The sequence below is a fragment of the Neopsephotus bourkii genome, unplaced genomic scaffold (genome assembly GCF_033783945.1).
Source record: "Neopsephotus bourkii isolate Nb327-2 ecotype Australia unplaced genomic scaffold, CSIRO-AGI_Nbou_v1 NB_1511, whole genome shotgun sequence".
NCBI classification, from domain to species: Eukaryota; Metazoa; Chordata; class Aves; order Psittaciformes; family Psittacidae; genus Neopsephotus; species Neopsephotus bourkii.
The window spans coordinates 7,379,458-7,396,913 of record NW_026901987.1 but is presented as its reverse complement, the minus strand read 5'-3'; the positions used below and the strand labels follow the sequence as shown (position 1 = coordinate 7,396,913).

At 35.1% G+C, this 17,456-nt stretch overlaps 1 protein-coding gene across 6 annotated transcripts in view; it reads right to left on the bottom strand.

Annotated features, from left to right (window-relative positions):
* Positions 1-8,596: 8,596 nt before the first annotated feature.
* GRIK2 (glutamate ionotropic receptor kainate type subunit 2) overlaps positions 8,597-17,456 on the bottom strand; it is a 401,313-nt gene continuing 392,453 nt past the window's right edge. For 5 of the 6 annotated variants that reach the window (XM_061369873.1, XM_061369876.1, XM_061369877.1 and 2 more), the window contains one exon: positions 11,664-11,825. In XM_061369873.1, the coding sequence (XP_061225857.1) occupies positions 11,812-11,825 (14 nt within the window). In that variant the 3' untranslated portion in view covers positions 11,664-11,811. Of the gene's footprint in view, positions 11,826-17,456 lie in introns of all 6 variants that reach the window. The other variant, XM_061369874.1, reaches the window with a different exon arrangement.

Here is a 17,456-nt window from a genome sequence, read left to right as displayed (position 1 = left end):
CGCTACATTTCTGTCCCAAAGAGTATCTGAAGAGCAGAATCTGAAGATACTAAGGAAGAATGGATATAGAATGAAAGTGAGCTTTCCACAGTTCACAGTTCTCTCTTACTACGATAAAGGAATAAAAATAAATCCCACGGAAAAGGAGAAATAAAGTGACAACAAAAAATATAATATGTTCTGAAAAACTGTACCTCCAAGCAATTTAATAACATACTTTTTTGAGCACTGTAAAGACTCTCTTTTTTGGTTTACCCAGAAATATATACCATTCGTACTTGTGAATATCTATGATCCACTGCACAAAATAAGAATTAAAATACAATAGCTGATGATTACTTTGAAAACAGTACTACGTTTAAGATGGTACAGAGAAGGAAAATTCTGATTCAAGTCATTCCAAAGTAGTGATGCTTTTTTCTGTCCAAAATCCAAGCACATATCATGGGTTTCTCCATGCTCTGCTGCAGTTTCCTCACTCAGAGCAGTGCTACAGCTGCAAACAAGTCAGAGAACTGAATTCTCGTAACGAACATAGCTGAAAACTAGGACATGGCTGGCTTGAGCACCTGATATCCTTGCAGGCAGGGAAAGCGTGCAGAGCAAATTATGGGTGCTCATTAGCAAGGATGTTGTGGGGTCACCTGCTGCAGGACCCCTCTTCCCAAAACAACTATGTATATGAGGGCTAGCCAGCATCCAAGTCAAAAAAGCATCCCACCCTGTCATGCCAGGACCAGGCCTCTTGTTACTTAAGTTGTTTTAGAACTCACACAACCCAGCATCATTTTCGAGTTCCCTTCAAGTACAGAAATGTGCTCTTATAGTATTTCTATCTCAACTTGGAGCAAAAACCTAGTGAGCACTCTCATGACCAGGGCCCGGTCTGGGAATTCTGAGCTGGCTACACAGGCAGTGGTCAGTGTAGACAGCCAGACAGAGCCAATGAGAGGTAAGGCTGCAGTGCAGAGCTCGAAGTGTAGAGTATGACTGCACTGATCTTGTGAGGGAAAGGTGCACAATGGGCAGGCATGCTCCCTGGTGGAGGTCATCCTGCAGCAGGTGCCTGACCTGTGGGACACTATTAATGGGCTGCAAGATTTCAGGGAAGCTGAGAGGAAGCAGGAATGTTTGCTACAGGCCCAAACTCTGCAGGGCCCTCAAGCATCCCCTGTAGTTCATGGAAGAAAGAAGGAGGTTGTTAACCTGCGAAGCTGGGAAACAGCAACAAAAAAACAAACAAACAAACAAACAAACAAACAAACAAAACAAACAAACAAACAACAAAACAAAAAAGGAAGAGGACAATTAAAAGCAAGGGGCTTCTTCCTAAATCTGTTGTCCCCACACAGAACCACTTTGCTATCCTGCAGGGGGCTGATGAGGAAAAACTCTCGCACCAGAAACAACCAGCTGGTGCACTGGTAAAGATCCCTACTGGTGCTGGCAGGGAAAAAAGGTGGGTCATAGTAGTAGGAGACTCTGAAAGGAGCAGAAGCACTCATCTGTTGGCATGACCCAGTCTTCAAGGGAGGTGTGTTGCCTTCCAGAGGCACAAATCAGAGATGTTACAGAGAGGCTGCCTGCTCTAGTAAGTCCCGTAGACTATTACCCACTTCTAGTGATCCATATGGGTGCTAGTGATATAGTAGTAGCCTGGAGAACATAAAGAAGGACTACAGAGCCCTGGAAGAGGTCAACAGGGGCTCTGGAGCTCAAATAGTCTTTTTGTCTTAGGTCCTCCCCTTTCCAGGATAAAGGGGAGGACCTAAGAAAAGCTAGGAGGATTAGCAAGGTTAATAAATAGCTGTATTCAAGTGGTAATGTAACCACAATCCACCCCGATTAAAGATTTAGTAGGCTGCTGACTTCACACTAGACCTTCTATCTAAATATAGACAAATCATTTTTCATTGTGTCACTTATTCCATTCTGTAAATTGGAAAGTGATCTCTTTCTGGTCATTGTAAAGATGAAAATATTAAGGCATGTTAGGAAATCAAACTCTGAAATGAAGATTCCACTAGAAATATATACTAAGTGAAACTAATACAAGTAGAAGTAAAGTTAAACTAAAAATTTTGTTTGCAGATATTTAGGAGCCAAAGAAAATATCTGCATCTTCAACAGACGGAGATATAAATATATGAGTAAATTTAATCCACAATCTCTTCTAACACTTTCCACTATGAAACAAGGAGATTGGTTACATCTTAAAAAACTTAAAGAAAAAAAGTCCATATTTTTTTTTAGCAATTGTTTCAGAATTATAGCAAAGATTATCTATAATTTAGTTATCTGAAAATCTTTAAGGAAACTGACACACTTCAAGGATTTTGTAATTATGCTAGCAGACAAAAATTGAGTCAATTGTAATGAGTCTTCGAGATAATTTAAGAGGAAATTTAAGAGAATTAAATGGTGAAACCTCTTATCATCCCCTTGCTGGTTATCTGACAACTTTGAAGAGAGATTGATAGGAGTTTAGAAATAGAATTAAAGGTTGCCAATGAGAAGCTAAAAAAAAAAAGCTTCATTCAGAAATAGGCAACCTTATCTGTCTTCTAATACACTGAATTTCAATGAATGCCTTAACACTGACTTTTGAATGCTTTAATTAATATTTACATGTTCATGTTGTAGTTGCATTTTTAATACTTCTCCTAACGTTTTAAGATAAATAACTCATGCTACACTTGTTTATCTTGCTTATATTCACAAAACCATTTGTGACTTTAAAAAGAGACAGTAGAATTATAAAACACATCTTCCTAGAAGGCCAAGAACATAGGCTTCATATAGCAATCAGTGCATTGATATACATATAGTTCATGAAAAATATCCACCGTATCATACCTGAGTGAGCCTTAAGGAACAAAGGCAAGCGTGGGCTAACACATACCATTTCTTGTAATTTACCAGTCCAAATATTCTATAAATATTCCCCTTAATTTAATTTCTGCTGGGCAAGGTGTTAAATAAGAGTCGTGATTATAGCATATTCACTCACTTTCATAATTAGTTGCTATAAAAAATGGATGACAAAAGACAGCATCTATTTTAAAAATTAATGTGTGCCACTAATAGGGTGCTCAACTCACCAGGCTCAGGATCAGTTATCTAGTTCTCATAACCTTTTCCTAACAAGTGAGAAATATAAACCTGGTTAAAATCAAAGTCTCTAGAATTCAGAACAATAAAGCAAAGCTCATACTGTTCAATTTTTAGTGCCAAAGATGTCAATATTAATTATAATGTGTTAAGAGCCCAATATCCTAATAACAGACAGAAAATTGGGTCATTCAATTATATCTGAGAACCAGACTTCCTGTGGTTCATCTAGCATGTATTCAGCCATGGACAGTTTGTTACAAAGACATGGTATCTTCCATTTAAAATGTAACAACACCTTGTTTTTTTCAGAGCAACAGTTTAAGAATAGCCAATTCATTTATGATATTTTTGGTGGGTTTTTACCAGCTTCCAAAGAAAATGTGGAAGGTGTTTCCTGTAGGCTAGGTATGTAGATAGATAAGTAACAGAATCTCTGTAGTCATGTAAAATAAATTTTGTTCTGTAAAAAGCGAAAGACATAACAGATGTACTGCTGATGTGCAGCTTAATTGAACTTGGTCTTGTCAAAACAATGCTAGTAGTATAGATTTTGATAATACAGAGGGACCAAACACATTGAGAAAAGTTGAACAAATGTTGTCCTGGAAGTGGGTCTTTAACTCAAGGTAATGTAACGTTATTACATAAACTTTTTGGACCAGAATGTCTTGGAGGCAGATAGACAACATTCTGAGAAGCCACTTACTTTTTTTTTTTCTTACTGCTATTATGTAATGTTTTCATTCATTTAGTATTCCATTTTTGCAGGCACTCTACATGAACACAAAGCTTAAAGATGAAACCAAAATATGAAATTCAAAAACAGATTTAGAGAAAAGGCAATGAAATACATGAAAAAAGCACAAGTTATTATCATGAAGCAGCCTGTTAATAGCAGATATCACAGGTTCACAAGTGGAATATGAGTTGGTTCACTGTTTTATGGAAACTAAAATTATCTCTATGCATCAGCTATATTCAGGTATTTTCTGGAATATAATGTTAGACTAGGATACCTGTAACATGAACCCGTGTGTAGCAGAAGTAGAAAAAAGGCAACATAAAAGTCTATCAATCTGATTACAATACCTATCAGCAGAAAAGAAAGCTTTGAGATAAAATGTGGGTGACTGATAATTTCAATAGCCTGGTTATAATTGGGTTATTTTGAGTATGTTGTCTCCCTCAGGCTAGATTATGGCCAAAGATTACCAGTAATTGAAAGAAACAAAACAATAAAATGAAAAAGCCTTATAAGTTTATCAAACAGAAGTACAAATAAAGCTGTACTTCAATAATGCTTATTGGACACTTTCTTCTGAATTTAGGACTGATTCAGATATGGCAGCTATTTCAACTTCTGGTAATTTGAAAGCTACACATGTGCTTCTGCAGTTACCAAGCTCATATGAGTCTGTAATTTAAAATTCTACTATTTGGGAGTTTACTGAGTCATAGGATAATATTCTGGTCTAGAAAAAGTGGCTGGATCTTATGAACCCTGACACAAATAGTTTTTGTCTGTTTTGTATTGTTGTTTGATTTTTTATTTTCCCACATTAAGCAAATTTGTTTCAAGCCTCTCTGAAAGAACAAAATAATGTCTGTCAATAAAGTATGCTGAAAATTGATATCTGTTTTGATGTAACTAGTCAGTCTGAAATGCTTCAAAGCAGAACTGTGCACCAGTGGCTGTCAGTCACCATGATGCTCACTCTAAGATAGTGAACATTGTCCACCATGTTTGCAGAGTTGAAATCTTCTTAGTATTTTTACCCCTAAACAGAGAAGTCACCCAAATTTGAAGTCCAGCTAGACAGATATTTAGCAATGGCTCTCCTGGTAATGTTCAAAAATGACTTTGCAGCAAAAAAATCTGTAAAAATAATGTATATTTTATGATTTTCTAAGCAGAGGCCATGATTTCTTTTTTATTAATGAGTAAGAATTCTAAGGGAACAAAGATGAAGAAATATTGCAAATGAAAATGAAAAGGTATTTAGGGTCTGGTTCATAATTTTTCTTGCAAATTCCAAGTTGATTATGTCTTCAGCCAACCAAAAGAAGCTTCATGTTCACAAAGCCATCAAGTCCTCATGGGGACTTGAAGCACCCTGCTACACAGCAGGGCACAATCAGATTTCTATAGTACTTTGATGATAACTTACTGAGCCCAGAGATTCTGTTCTCTATCCATACCTACAAACAGAAGAATCAGGGTAAGGGACAGTACTGGCTGCAAATGATGGATTTCAGGGTGCTGAGGGAAAAGGATAAGGGCAAAAAACAGGATACTAACCCCATATTTCAGGACAGCAGAATCTGGCCTTTGGCTTTAGAAGACCTGCTCAGAAGAATCTCAAGGAAAACAGTCATGGAACACAGAGTCAGTCTCATAAATGCCAAAGCCCGCCTGCACTGAATCTGGAAAGCATTTTGAAAGGTAGCAAGAACAGCTTTTATAAACATATCAACAGCAAAAGGAAGACTAGGGAAATTGTGGGACAGCTTCAGAACAGCAGTGGAAGCCTGGTGAGAAAGAAGATGGCCAGGTACTCAGTATCTTCTTCAATTTGGGTTTTTATGGGTGAGACCGGCCTTCAGAAAAGCCAGGTCCCTGAGTCCAGTAGAAAATCTCAAGCAAGGAAGACTTACTCCTAGTGGACAAGGATCAGGTTAGGGAACATTTAAACAAACTGAACATATATAAGTTAATAAGACTTGATAAGATGCACCTGCAAAGGATGAGGGAGCTGGCCGATGTTATTGTGAGGTCACTCTTGATAATCTGAAAGCTCATCATGGTTGGCGAATATATGTGAGGACTGGAAGAAAGCAAATGTCACTCCTACCTCCATGAACAGCAATAAGGAGGATGTGGAGACCTATAAGCTTGTCAGCTTCACATTCATCACTGGGAAGGTGAGGAAGAAAAATCTTTTGAAAACCATTTCCAATTATATTAAGGACATACAGACAATATATTAGATTGAAAACTGGCTCAGCTGTCATGATCAAAGTGTTATGATCAATGGCAGAAAGTCCAGCCTCAGGCCAGTAGCCAGTGATGTATCAAAAGTGATCCATACTGTGTCTTATACTGTTTAACATCTCCATTAATTACCTGTATGGTGGAACAGACTGCATTCTCAGCAAGTGTATTCTCAGTGGAGAGATGGGCCAACAAGAGCTTCATGAAGCTGAACAAAGGGATATGACAAGTCCTATACCTGAGGAAGAATAACTGCATGCACTAGCCCAGGCTGATAGAATTAGCATCAGTTTTGATAATGAGAGTCTTGCTGATCTAAGTGAGCAGATTTAATGAAGGAATGCAAGGTGTATAGTGCCCAACTTAAGAAATTGTTTAATTATAGCTTTACAAAGCCTAAACCAATTTAAAGTTTTCTTTCACAAAGCTCATCCTCTATATAGCCCTTCTTTTTGTGTTACCCTACTTTTTCCATTTTTTAATGTAGCTGATTTCAGATTAAAACCTTAATAGAAGCAATACGAACATGATACTCTATATTCTTAAACCCCACCTATGTAGAGACATTTTCAGTAAGATGAGCCACTGTGATAGCTCCTTTGGGTTGATTTTATTATTTTTCATTCTTTTTATTATTATTGGCTGTAGTGATTAGGATTTCAGGCAATGAGTTAAAACAATGTATTACTACACTGGCAGTCAATCAGATAACTATAACTTCAAAAATCATTTAAGAAAATCTACTTTTTTATTATTTATATAGCTCCATAGTTCATGGTGCTACATAGAACAAACCAAAGAGAGGTTCCCTGCCCCCTAAGAGCTTACAGTCTAGGCAAATACAAGAACAACAGGAGAAGATAACACAGGCAGGGGACAGAGAGGGGTAGTAAATGAAAAGAAGGACAATTACAGTCACATAAAAAGATAGTGTGTTTATCTTTGTGGATACAAACTGGGGAGGTGAGGTGCTTGAGTAACTTTAGTTTTAATTAGAACTACTTCTTATAGGAAAGCCAGAAGAGAGGGGTTTTGAAAATAAATGTGATAGTGTCAGAGGTGCTTGTATGAAGGCAGAGAGGCAAGACTGGAAGGGAACAGGACACTAGCATATTTGAGATTGGAAAGAAACAATCTTGGATGTCAGACAAGTCAACCTCAGCAACCCTTTCTTTTCCTACACATCTTTAAAAAAATGACAAAAACCACAGTTGCTCCTGTACACCTTAAAGTGAGTTGGATTCTTATTTTTCATTTAATATTGTATCAGTACACATTTGGGAACAAAAGCTTGATTCCTCTGAAGTAGTTTTGAAACTCCTTTCAAGGTAGTCAGCATTTTAGTCATCATATTTTGTGATTGTTGATGCATTTGGAAACTCTAATGTATTTGGAGACTAAGTGAAGTTGTGTCTAAAATACTCTAAATATTTTTCTAATATCCTTAATGTAATAAAACAAAAATTACTATCACATTATATTTTACTTCTTTGTGTGATGTTATCTCTGCTCATGACTCCTTTACCATGAAAACATTTTGATTTTGTAGAATGTCAGGGTATTTCTCCTACTTCTATTTGAGATTTGGGATTTTGGTGGGTTTATTTTCTTCATACGTTGTGTCTTTTGCATTCTGTTATTCAAGGGGTTTAGAAGACCTTATGGATGAAATCAGGAAGGATTAATGCATGTAATATAAAGAGGAAAGAAAAGGTATTTTCAAACCTATACTGAATTCTTCAACTGAAAGTTGATACAGAAACTTCATGAAGCAGTATCTCATTAAGTACCCGCCAGATACTCCCTGGATATGCTTGTATTTGTTTTTATATAAGAAGAATATTATGAAATATCTTGCTAATGTGTATAACTAGACAAATCCTCATTTACTATAAAGCTCCACACATCACTTGATTTCATCCAACTATTCGGCTTAGAATTTTTTACTACCAGTCCTTTCACATTTTCTTATTTATAGATATTCTGTATTATCCACATAGTTATTTATTGATGTATAACCATGCTGAGGCAACTTGAAGGTTGAAATTGTGTGTCTTGAGAATTTTTAAGATTATAGATGTCTGTCTCCCTTGAAAGAGATACAGTAAAAAAAGAAAAAAAAAAAAAGAAAAAAGTCCTTTTCAGTTTTTACCTCAGTTGTCATCCACCAGGTACCACCACATATAACTGAGTTATAACTGCTTTAAAAGCATCTCTAGAGTGACATTCGAGGTCAGAAAGAGAAGCACCATTCATCGTGCCCTGGGAAATCAACAGACTGAGCTATTATTTGAAGCCCCATAAGCAGTTATGTACAGATTCTGAATCTTCATGGGCCAGATAGATACTCACTTGATATTATCTGGTGTAGTTCCAGTGATTTTAATGGCATTGTTGATATTTATGCTACACGAGAATTTGGAAATTTGGAACTTGCCATTCAGAAGCCTATCAAAATGAGGAAGCTTTCTTCAGAATTAAGGATTTCTATCACAACAGTGAAAGGAAAAGTAATCGTTATGTTTTTGGTTTTGAGTACAAAACTACCGGTAGTATTTCTACTGCTTTGGGGGTCAACCTTTTGTTACCAGTTTTTCCTCAAGTATCTTATTTTTCTGTGAAACACAGAGAAATAATTACTAACGAACAACAAAGTAACATTATGAATTAGTGTATGATTATTTCTTTTTAAAGACTATGCTACTATGAATCTGTGGAGCCAGGCATTTTTAGTCTTGATCTAAAATACAAATCTTCAGTTGCTTTCCATATTTTCCTTTATAATAGAAGCCTGAAAATTTCACTGAAATCTTAATTAAGCCACATTACTTTTGATTTTGTTTTTTTGTTCCTTGGGGGACGTTGACCCAGTAAAACATTTGGGACATATTCTGCATTCACACCTACTTTGGCTCACATAAAGCTTAATGAGAATTAGTCATGTGTATCAAGGTGAGAATGGAATCCTGCTTATTTCAACACCCTTAATGGAGAAAAGAAAGGTTTGTTTGAATATAACACAGCATTTTATTACACGATTTTACAGATTTTATTGTAAATCATCACTCAAATGCAATAGCTAATTTTTTGTCCATTCCAAACCACCATAATTAGGAATTTTCATTCTGTTGTACGACAGTTACTTTCTCGCCCTTTGTATTTTAAAGAATTAACTTAAATATTTGTTATGTAAGTATATTCATTTTCAGAATCTTTGCTGAAGATGTTTTTATCTTGTTTATACTTCAGACAAAGATAACCTCTTCCTGGTTATCACATAAATGGGGATGAAACTGTCATGAATGCAAGAGAATTTGCTTTCTCAGTCCCTGTTCACAACAGAAATGGCCAGCTCAGTCTCTATGAAGAACTATGAGAACTGGTTAGTAGACACAAACCTCCCCTTTTCCCCAAAATTTCATGATTTAATTTCTATAATTTGAATGCTATATCTTACATTCTTGTGCTAAAAAGACAGTAAGATTAAATTAAATCCTAGTAAACAAATGACCTCATTGCTCACCAATGACTAATTGTCTGTGATAATTTTAGTCTGTTTTAAGTTAGTTGAACTAACTATTCTCTGTATAAAGACAATCTCCACAATATTTTTGACTGACATATCATTCCTTCATAGTTCATTCTATATATTTTTGTTGATATACAAATAAATTTACAACAGATGGAGGTGCAAGATTCAACATCTGTAGGGCATTATTTAAAAATGTTATATCCAGCAGCTTTATATGTCACAGGCAGGACATATAAATTATCTTTGAAGCAACTAAGGGCTAGATCCTGCAAAAACTTATCACAATGTGTTGTACTGTCTTTCCTCAGGAATCCCAGAAAACTCTCTGGCCATACCTTTTATGGCAAGAATCAACAGAACAGGGCCCTAAGCTGAGGCTAAGTACCAGTACTCAGACAAAGTACTGTACATATGTTGCTCAAATAACACAGCAAAAACAAAACAACTAAAACTGACATAATTTTAATGTTTTTTTTTTTTTAATTTTGTGCATTGGTTTCAAACAGCAAACTGAGTGCACTTCAACTGTTATCACAATGTGGTCAAGAGGTCTGTGTCTTTTACCTTTTACATACAATTGTTCATGACAGCATGTTATCAGGCTAGTGGAAAACAGGGATGTAGCATGGTAAGCAGTGTTGGTAGTGCACCTATTTTTTATATTATCTAACTTGAAAATATGTCTCTTCTAAGATTCCTTTTACTTGATAAAAATAGTTTTCACCAAACGTTGGTGGTGCACACGCACTACCATTCATGCTTGGCATCACACCCCTGGCAGAAACACATGTTCTTATTTTGTTGATAAAAAGTATTACAAAAATTTCCATACAAAAACTATTTTCATAGAAATCTTGCATTTCCAGAAAGAAACCTGAACATTTTTTTTTTTTTTGGAAAAAAAAAAACCTGCTCAAGAATTTTGTTCATTTAGTACTGTGACTGTATTGAAAAATGCAGTCCTCTTTAAAGTTCTCCCCATTCACTTCTTTTAGGTGACTCATTCTACTTCCAATATTAGTGAGAATTCTTCAGGGTCCATTGAGTTCAATTAGAAGCAGGAACAAGGGTTTCAAAACCCATTCAAGCTAAAATGTAAGCCCTCTACGTGTGAAGTACAGTGATTCCCACCCCCTCCCTCTTTTCACAATTAAAGAAAAAAAAAGTAATCATTTATATCTAAAGGTTGTAAAATACATTCCTTTGTACCAAGGAAATTTTCATTCATCTAAAACTTGGGTCAAAATTATGGACTTTTTTGTTCATTTGTTGTTTTTTTTTTTATTTTGGTGAGTTGGTTTTTTTGTTGTTTTGTTTTGGGTTTTGTTTTTTTTTTTTTTAGATTAAAGTTCCAGCCCAGGTAAATTTAAGTTACTGATTTATTTTTTTAATTATTATTTATTTACTTAATTCAGTGACACAGACAGTCCAAAAAGTAAGTGAGCATCCTCATATTTATCCTTCTAATCATGGGATTCATGTTTCTTCACTTTAACATTTCTCCCATCCAGGAAGCTTATATTGCCTGTCCAGATGGTAGTTTCAGTCTACCAGCAGTTACCAACTCTTCTATGTTTGGAAGTTCAGAAGAGCATATGGTTTCTTGTTCCATTACAGTTCTGAGATATTATGCTTACTAGACTCCTTCCACGGTTAGTATCATCTTGGACATTTATTTTCCATCTCCTGGCAACCGTTGAACTTCAAAAGAAACCTGTAATTTCTCACTGAGACTGAATTTGAAACCAGCCACAAAACTCATGTGGAACATTCATTCATTCAGAATGGTGGAAACCCATGACTAACAGTGTAACCCCGCATAACTTGATTGATCCATGATGTTTGTGATTCGAGTCTGGCCATTGCAACTGCTGAAATCACAGAGTCTCTAGTTCATAGACACAGCGGCATGAGGTAACTCATTTATTTTGCACAGGTTGCATATTTCCACAGGAAACATTCTTGCAAGGTTGTTTCGAAAAAAGATGACAGTTTGTGCTTGGGGTATTTGGCTTCCCAGCTCTATGCCATGGTTTCTTTACCCGGCAATCTTCTGTCATTAAACGTGTGCATGTTGATAACTTCTTCTGTTTTCACAATAACTGGGGCCTGTGGCTTGTGTTTTAATCGACGTTGACACTTCAGAGACATTCTTAGCTCCTCTATCATGGCACTACAGAAGGACCTCTACAGAGGGAAATAGAGGAAGAAAAAAAAAACAATATCAGTGAGAAATGTCTAGCAATAATGTCTAGAAGCAGATTCACTTTATTGGCGCAGCCTTGTCAGTCCTATAGGTTTGCTTTGTCTCAGTATGGAGCTCATAGCAAATTTCTGTCTTTTAAATATTCAGCGCATAATAACAGAAATGACTTATCAAGCTGTGATGACTCAGTGAAAAAATCACCTCTATTTGTCTGGCAGCTACTGACTATAGATGCATATGATACATAAAAAAAATTCAAGCAAACTATCTGTTAACATAGTTTAGACCTAGAGGATAGAATCTGAATGCAATATATATTAGGTATTCAGTAATACCTTCTTTCCCATATTTAAAAGTAATAATTTCTATATGATTTAAATAGCTGTTCCTCAACAAAACAACAGGCCTTAGTATAGGAAGTTTACCTAAATTAATGATTAAATATGGTTAAAATGCAGCCCAGATTACTGAAACTATCATCTAGTCCATTATTTTTAACATCTCCTGTATTGAAACACTTCTTTCGCTATTGAATATCATTTGAGGAATGTATACTTGAAAACAAGTTCATCTCTTTTTATGAATATTATTGGAAAAAGTTTACCATGTTTTCACTGAAATCTAGGTCCTCAGAACCTTTTTTTTCATTTTTTAGTGAAGTAAATTTGAAAAGTAAAATAAAATCTCCCTTAGTCCCTCTATTTGACTGAATTCTCAACTGCTAATAGGGTGCTGAGAAAGCTAGCTTCTCAGTATTAGAATTGGAGTATGGATGAAATATGGAAGTAAGGAAGAAGAGTCTCAGTTTTGGGATATGTGAATTAACCATTTTTATCATATACTTTAACTTCAATATTTTCTATCTAATGCAGAAATTTGTTAACTGAGTAACACATCCCAGAGCCCAAGACTCTGACAATTGCTCTCACACAAAACAAATTTGAGGTATAACGTAGCCCTTTGCATTTTGCTTTCTTAGTAACTAATGAGCAGAAGGAGATGATCTGGGAAAAAAAAAAAAAAAAGGACGTAGAACCTAGAATTACTGAAAATATTTCTTGAAAAATGTTTGATTTTGTGTGATTAGTAATAGATCATCAGTCAATATATAATTGCCTGATTTATTTGCTAAATAAAGAACTCTGCTTTATTTGTAAACTGTTACATCACTATTATTAGCACAAACATCAAGTTTGGAGATGAGATACAGAAATATTTAAGTTCCTCACCCTACCTAGTTCTTTGGGAACCTAAACTGAAACTGTTTATCAAAACCTGCATTCAGGTTTTGATTAAACCTCCAGGGCTGAAGGCACTCTGAGCAGTAAGGCAATCAGTTTTCCACATGAAATTTTATAGATATGTCATTTGGCGGTAGTAAGTAGAAATTCTGCTAAACACTTTGGTGCTTGGCTTAATCTTGGATCCAATCAGAATTCAGAGAATTCACATTCAAGTTTTCCATGTATGTCCTTCAAGAGTGCATTCTGCCGAAGGAGCTTTAAGCTTCAGTGCTCACCAAATGGCTGCAATGTAGAAGCATTAGGCCATTTCAAGGTAAAAACATTTGCATTTCCACCCACTGATGCTGTTCCACTTGGTACAGAAGTGGTTAGCAGGTAGAGCAGGAAAAAAGGAGAGAGAACATGGGCTTTTTCTGTATATTACAGATTAGAGCGCACAAGGAAAGGCTTCAGTGGTAGTTACTGCTTCAGTGATGAATTCAACATTTTAATGTAAAATTCTTTAAATAGAAGAGCGCAAACATGAGATGTCTCAGTCACAGGTTAGAACTGAACCTGAATCCCCCAAATCCTAAAAAAAAACCTTTTTCCCTTATCCTTTCCATGAATAAGGGAATAGGCAGGTGGAAGGAAAAGGTAATCTTTGGCTGTGATACCCTTCATTTCAAACATTCCTTTCTGTTAAGTCTGAAATAAAGAAATGATATCTACAACTAGGAAACATTTAAGATTTTAGTCTAAAAGAGGGGATAGTCAAGCACAAGACCTTCAGAGGCCAAATTTCAATTAAAAAAAATATAATTTCTGGCAGGCACTTCTAGCTGGAGTGGCTTCTTCAATGGACACACATTAGCAATAGCTTTTAAAGATGTTCCAGTGACTGGGTTGACATTCAAGACAGAATTTATAGCTTTTTGAATGAGGTGGCTAAAATTTCTAATTGAATGGTCTGAGGTGTAATATGTCAGATATTCATGCATAAGGTATCTTTGCTTAGCACTGTGTTGAAAGCAGGAAGATGTACCTACTTCTTATCCAGCTGTACTTTGAAGGAAAATACTCAATTAGAACTCCTTAGACCTTCTGTTTTATTTTTAGAAAGTGCTTTTACTTAACATCAAAACTGCAGTTATGATTACAAATCTGAAATTAACCCCCAAATCTTTCCAAAGGGTACAATTTAATTTAATACTCCCTAATGGTTTACAGGCTAGATTGTTAATGCTTGCAGATCTTGGCATTTTCACTATGTGGGGAACCTAGTACACAACTCTGGAATTTCACAGGGAATCCACTCAGAAGTGAATGCTGCAAATCTCAGCCTTGCACCACCTGCAGACATTACTTGGCTCTCACCTCTTGAACAAAGATCTAAGTGAAACATTCTGAGAAACAAAACCCATCTAAATTTAGATATGGTACATTAGCACTTTAAAACTTTCCAGACTGTGTCCCTTTCTTTGCCAAAACATCTAACACAGCTGCCAAAACAGAGTGACTCCTTTTCAAGATGCATTAATCAACCAAAACCTTTGCAAAGATCTCCAAACACTTATAAGAGGGTATACATTTTTAGGTAATATCAGTAGAAACAGGATTACAATCAATAGTCAAGAGGTAAGAAGACACATGCACTTGATGCCAACTTTCTGAAATAACGTTCAAATGAGATTTCATGAAACTTGCCAACACATTTTATCTAAGAATGTTACCTGGATCTGAAAACTTATTAAATGAGAAACATTGGCAAGATTGACAAAAAGGCAGTAAACAAAATTTTTAAATAGCTATTTTATCTTAAGAATTCGTTTGTGTTTTGGAGTTATTTTGTATAAATTAAGTTCATGGGAACTTATCTGCATATATGGTATTAAAACCATTATTTAATTACTTCATTTACTAAGTTTTATATGTCTGCTATGTCTTTTAAAATACCAAATGTCTGAAAACTATAAACAGTATTAGCTCTCGGACAGTACCATTGTTTGGTAACTGATCACTGAATAGGAGCAATATTACTTTCCCTCTTGCCCCAGATTTCAGTCACTGAAGTAGTTATATATTTTAAAAAGATTAATTCAAGGTTATGTAAAAGCTAATGGCCTGGATGCTTATTTTTCTTTGCCTTCTATCTGAGAAATAGAAAGAAAAGTTTTCTCACATATTGATATAAACTCATGTTCAAAAAAAAAGGTTCACAAAGGATTACTTTATGTTTGACCTTTATTTGATAGAAATTCTTCTATTGCCTGTTTTCAATTCCAATAAGTGCGCAGACTCCATTTTCTGTCCAGTTAGACTTTGTGTTCTTTTACTGTTTTGGAATAATAAGACATGATTTTTTTGTGACATATTTTTTGTGACAGATAAATGACATTTTCAGATACGATTTTAGAAAATACAACCCAATGTCTTGATCCTGAATTCAATTGACCTTTCAGATTGTTCGGGAAAAAGAGTAAAATGTTTACAGAACATACTGGCTCTATTTCAAAACTGTTGTCTATCATGAAATAGAGCACTTTTAGTACATATTACAAGACTGCTTAATTCAAAGAAAATAACCTTTTGCCCGAACTTACCTTCCACACCTCAGGCATGTTATGGAAACATCAGTTATAATTGATTTTTCACCTACCCTTACAAAATTGCAAGTTTTCTCCTGAAATGTTACCAGAAAGTAAATACTGCCTTCAAGTCATCTTATATATAATCAAATAGTAGAAAAGTTGAGGAAAGGCATACAGTTCTCTAAACAATAGTGCAATTAAATGCAACTATTTAGTTGCAACAAATGACTACAAAATGTTTAAATAAAGTTGCAATTCTGAGTGGGGAGTTCAAGTGTTCAAAAGAAAATTTTAATCAGAACTACATTTCATAACCTTTTAACACAAAGCGATTTTGTAAAGCTCATCTCCTTAAGGGCAATAAAGAAGCAACTGATAACTCTTTAATTCTTTGCCACAGCTGACAGCTCTCAAATCATGTAGAATCAAGATGATAATTTTGCCAAGCATTACCTCTGTTTGTAATCTATTTAGACAGCTTGTGTATGGTTTTACCACCTGAGAAAAAATGTACCTCTGCATGTATGTATTGATGTGAAAGGTACACAATATTTAAACTGTTTTCATTATATTGTGTTACACAAAATCAGAAAGGTAATTAGAAATTGTATTAGCATTCATTAGACATATAATTGTGAGACTGCTACCACAGATTTTATCAGCCTAAAAAGAGCAACAGGAAGACAGGAATGACATGCCTGCACCACTCAGCATTTTGATTTAAGTGAATACTATTCAATGCGTTTTAAATATAAAAATCTCTGGTCAGTTGCTGGTTTGTATTTTCTCACATTTGATGAAGTTAATATAAAGCTGACTGTCAATATTCAAGAAAAAATGCAAGATTTACTCAAAAGTTCATTGCTACAGTCTTGTGTGTCAGATATTATCTGAAGCCTTGTTTAATTTTCTTAAAGCAGTAACAGCAGTATTCCTGCATTGCCTTCTTGCATTATGCGTCAGTGTTGTAGCATCTAGTAAGATATATCAATTAAGCTGGTTTTCATCCTCTTGAAGTTAATGAGAACGAATGCACAGCCCTAACCTGACCAGCCCTCTTAATCAATTTCTGGCACTACATGCCACTCCTCCAGGGGTTTTGAATGTGTATATGAAACACCTGTCTATCTTAAACCCCCTGGACACCATCATGAATTCTAGCAAAATGTTGATTTCGGATCTTAAAGAGCTGATCAATTAATGGAATGAAAATAGCCTCAGAAAAAGAGAAATCATATTTCATTGTAGTTCAAGTATTACAATTTCTAATGTAGTTCAAGCATTACCAAAGAAAGTGTACTTGTAATCATTAGATTTTATGTTGCTTAGTTATATACTTAGTCTTAGACATGATTGTTGATCAAAAGATGCACACATATATATGTACATACATATATATCTATATACACACAATATGGTTACATTAAAAATAATTTCCCACACTTTTCTGTTGTAGTACATTTTCAACCCATAGCAAGTATAATGCACAAGTACACCACAGTCTAATTTCACATTAAATAGCAGAACATATCACCAACATATTCTCAATTTCAGATTTAGCAATTATTGCTTTCTTGGTAGAAGTAGAATGAGCAGCTATTTTAGAAACTTATTTTTAAAATAACTTTTTAATTCCAAGTGTATGGGAGATTTCATCACCTACTTAAATAAAGACAATAATATCAAACAAAATGAACATTTTAATCTCATAAACTAAGCTTTTCTGCCATCATAAGTCAACCATAAAAAGTTAAGACCAGTAGAGTTTTTCCATACAGCTTGGTGAAGCATGAGGTGT